At 49.8% G+C, this 3593-nt stretch overlaps 1 protein-coding gene across 2 annotated transcripts in view; it reads right to left on the reverse strand.

Annotated features, from left to right (window-relative positions):
- Window positions 1-930: 930 nt before the first annotated feature.
- DAGLB (diacylglycerol lipase beta) overlaps window positions 931-3593 on the reverse strand; it is a 25062-nt gene continuing 22399 nt past the window's right edge. For both annotated transcript variants that reach the window (XM_017533796.2, XM_017533797.2), the window contains exons 12-13: window positions 1883-2133; window positions 931-1798 (exon numbers count right to left, since the gene is read on the reverse strand). In XM_017533796.2, the coding sequence (XP_017389285.1) occupies window positions 1600-1798; window positions 1883-2133 (450 nt within the window). In that variant the 3' untranslated portion in view covers window positions 931-1599. The remainder of the gene's footprint in view (window positions 1799-1882; window positions 2134-3593) is intronic.

Here is a 3593-nt window from a genome sequence, read left to right on the forward strand (position 1 = left end):
TTTTTGTATTTTTAGTAGATACAAGGTTTTACCATATTAGCCAGACTGGTGTTGGACTCCTGACCTCATGATCCACCTGCCTTGGCCTCCTACTAAAGTTCTGGGATTACAGGCATGAACCTCTGTGCCTGCTATAGTTGTACATTTATTTTTGTGAGACAGGGTCTCACTCTGTCATCCAGGGTAGAGTGCAGTGGCGTGACTGCAGCTCACTGCAACTGTGAACTCGTGGGCTTGTGTCCGCCTGCCTCAGCCTCCCAGAGTGTTGACTGTACCTGGCCTGAAGTTTTCTTTTTTTTTTTTTCCTCCCACATCCTCCCAGCCTGAAGTTTTTAAAGGGCTCTTTGCAGGCTTTCCAGAGCTCTAAGGTGGCATGGCTGCGACAGCTGAGAGGCCCCAAGGAGGTGTCTTCTGAGGTCAGATTTCCCAGGAGAACCTTCTGCTTGAAGACTTGGGGAGCCGGGAGGGGCAGTCTCCTTCCCTCAGCCATGCTGGTGCCCAGTCCCCACCTTCCACCCCAGAGCAAACCAAGGGCCAGGTTTCTTCCTGCTTTCAAGCAAACCTGCTCTTTGTCTGGTCCTGGTCTCCATCACCCCCACTTCACAGCTGCCAAGGGGTCTTGTAAGCCGGGATCAGTTACTGGCTTTCTTTCCCTCTAAAATTTCTGTACTGCTCGTCTGTCATATGACTGAGTCTTTTCCCATCCTGTGGGTCTGTGCTTTTTGGAGAAATCTCCCTCCTGTCATTCTGTTGGGCTTCTGGTGGGGAGAGGGGGTGAAATCAGTGCTTGTGCATCTTCCATCTGTAGCCAGAACCCCAAGGTTTAAAAAAAAAAACAAAACCCTGGAAACATCATTGCTCTACAACCACCCGGTATATTAGACCTACCTGAAATCCCCAGTAAAAGAGAACGTGACTGGACACACATGCTATTGTGATGCGTGCTTTATTGTTTTAACTCCTGAATCCACTGGCTGACCCCAGAGCCAGAAGAATAAGCAAGAATTAAATAACTCTTGATGTGGACACAACTGGGTGGTGTGAACAGGAGCTGTGGCTTGGGGCATGGGCTCCACTCGATTCCCCAACTGGGTTTCATTTTCATCCCCAACCAGAGCCCAGGGCTGCCCTTGGTGATACCCAGGAGAAAACCCCAGCCCACACTCTCCCAATAGTTTCATTTGCACAGCCAGGGGAAGCCCAGTTAGAAAAACAAACTGCATTTCTCTAGACCACGTTCAGTGAAAAGGGCTGGCTTGGGGGTGGGTGACCCGCTGGATTCCTGCATTTCTGGAGCAGTTCTCAGACAGCCGAGGGATCCAGCTGCAGGCCGGGGCTTCCCGAGGCTGCCTCCATGTTCACTGGTCTCGGGAGCCCTCCTGTCCCCTGAGCGTGCTCACTGCTTCTGCTACTATTATGGCCACAATTACTTCCCATCAGTTGTTCAGTCACTGAGACCATAGGGTTCTGTTCCCATCCACTTCCTGTTGGTGGACGTCCAACTGTATTGGCGTCATGGGAATTCCTTGGATCGTAAGTCAGGAATTAAGGACAAAAGCATGAGTCTGTCGTTCCTGGGAGAGTTTGCAGTAGCCCTGGTCAGGCCACGTCCACGCTGGAGACCCCTTGTGCTGGACAGGAGACGCAGGCTGCTCGGTCGGAGACCACGCTGTCCAAGGCCCACATCAGGATGTCCGGCATGTGGTCTGTGAGCATCTTCGGACCTATGAGGATTTTGCTGAATTCTGCTTCATGTGACCACTTGGCGCTATACTGAGCAGCAGGGCAGCAGCCAAACCTGAAGCAGAAAAGGAGAGACATCAGCTGCCAAGCTGCCCCCGGCTAACCCCCATTCCACCTGCCTTCCTGCCACCACACTCACCGCCCCGAGGTGCCCTCCTCCTGCAGGTGGATGATCCTGCCGGGAGGATAGAGAGGGGGGTACTTGGGAGAAGAGTCCAGTGGGGAGTCGCTGGAGAAGCTGTAGGCCGGGGACCAGCGTGTCAGCAGGCTCTGCTCTCCAAGAAGAGGCTGTGTCAGAATCTCGTGGTCACCCCCGTCCAGCTCAGTGGGAAAGTTGTTGGGATTTCCTCCAAACAGTTCGTACCACAATCCATGTAGCAAGATCTTGTACTGAGGGCGAGACCCAAGCAGCAGAAGGCTGTCACTCTCCCAGCTACTCACCCTGTCACCTGAGACCTCCCCAGGCTGGGAGCTGTGCTGGGTGGCGGCCACCTTGGCTCAGGACGCGAATGCCCTTGCCTAGTACGGATCATGAGTGTGGGCTCTCTCTTGGGCAGTAAAACCATCACAGACACAGCAATATTTAAAAACCAAGTCATAAAGATTGTGAGGGAACATTTCCCTTAATTATTTTCAGAAAATTCTGCAAATCAGTTTTACCCTTCCCTGAAAGACATTAGATACTAATTTCTAAAAAAAAAAATTGGAGGCTGGAGTTGCAGTGAAATCCTGTCTTTACAAAAAATACAAACATTTGCCATGTGTGGTGACGTGTGCCTGTAGTCCCAGCTACTTAGAAGGCTGAGGTGGGAGGATCACTTGAACTTGGGAGGCCAAGGCTGCAGTGAGCTGAGACTGCACCACTGTACTTCAGCCTGGGTGACAGAGCGAGACACTGTCTCAACAACAACAACAAATTGGAGGTAACTGATAAGGAGAAAATTTTAAATTTTACTACTTCTTTCTGATTAGGAACAAAACCATAAGAAAGGTCAGAAAACAAAGGGGTTAAGCAAATAAAAATTATCTCTACCCACACTAAACAAAACCACACTGGGCATATGTGTTCTCAGATTTTTTCTTAAAACTCATATGTCTGTATCCCTCTGCCTTGGGTTGTATCACTTAAGAATAATTTTTAAGTTTTGTTTTTTTGAACTTTTCAATGGATATCTCTCTCTCTTGGCAGATACAAATTTTTCTTTTTTTTTTGAGACAGTCTTGCTCTGTTACGCAGGCTGGAGGGCAGCGGTGCAATCTCAGCTCACTGCAACCTCTGCCTCCTGGGTTCAAGTGATTCTCCTCCCTCAGCTTCCCAAGTAGCTGGGATTATAGGCACCTGCCACCACCCCTGGCTCATTTTTTGTATTTTTAGTAGAGATGGGATTTCACCACATTGGCCAGGCTGGTCTCGAACGCCTGACCTCAGATGATCTGCCTGCCTCAGCCTCCCAAAGTGCTGGGATTACAGGCATGAGCCACTGCGCCTGGACGGCAGACAAATTTCTATGACCATATCAAAAACTTAATTGTTATGGCCCGGTGTGTGGCTGACAGCTGTAATCCCAGCGTTTTGGAAGGCCAAGGCGGGCGGACCACAAGGTCAGGAGTTCAAGACCAGCCAGGCCAACATGTTGAAATCCCATTTCTACTAAAAATACAAAAAATAGCTGGATGGGGTGGCATGCAGCTGTAGTCTCAGCTCCTTGAGAGGCTGAGGCAAGAGAATCGCTTGAACCTGGGAGGCAGAGGCTGCAGCGAGCTGAGTTTGTGTCACTGCATTCCAATCTGGGCAACAGAGCAAGACTTCATCTCAAAAAAAAAAAAAAAAAAAAAAGGAAAATGAAAAA

The sequence above is a fragment of the Cebus imitator genome, unplaced genomic scaffold (assembly GCF_001604975.1).
Source record: "Cebus imitator isolate Cc_AM_T3 unplaced genomic scaffold, Cebus_imitator-1.0 Scaffold82, whole genome shotgun sequence".
Classification (NCBI taxonomy): domain Eukaryota; kingdom Metazoa; phylum Chordata; class Mammalia; order Primates; family Cebidae; genus Cebus; species Cebus imitator.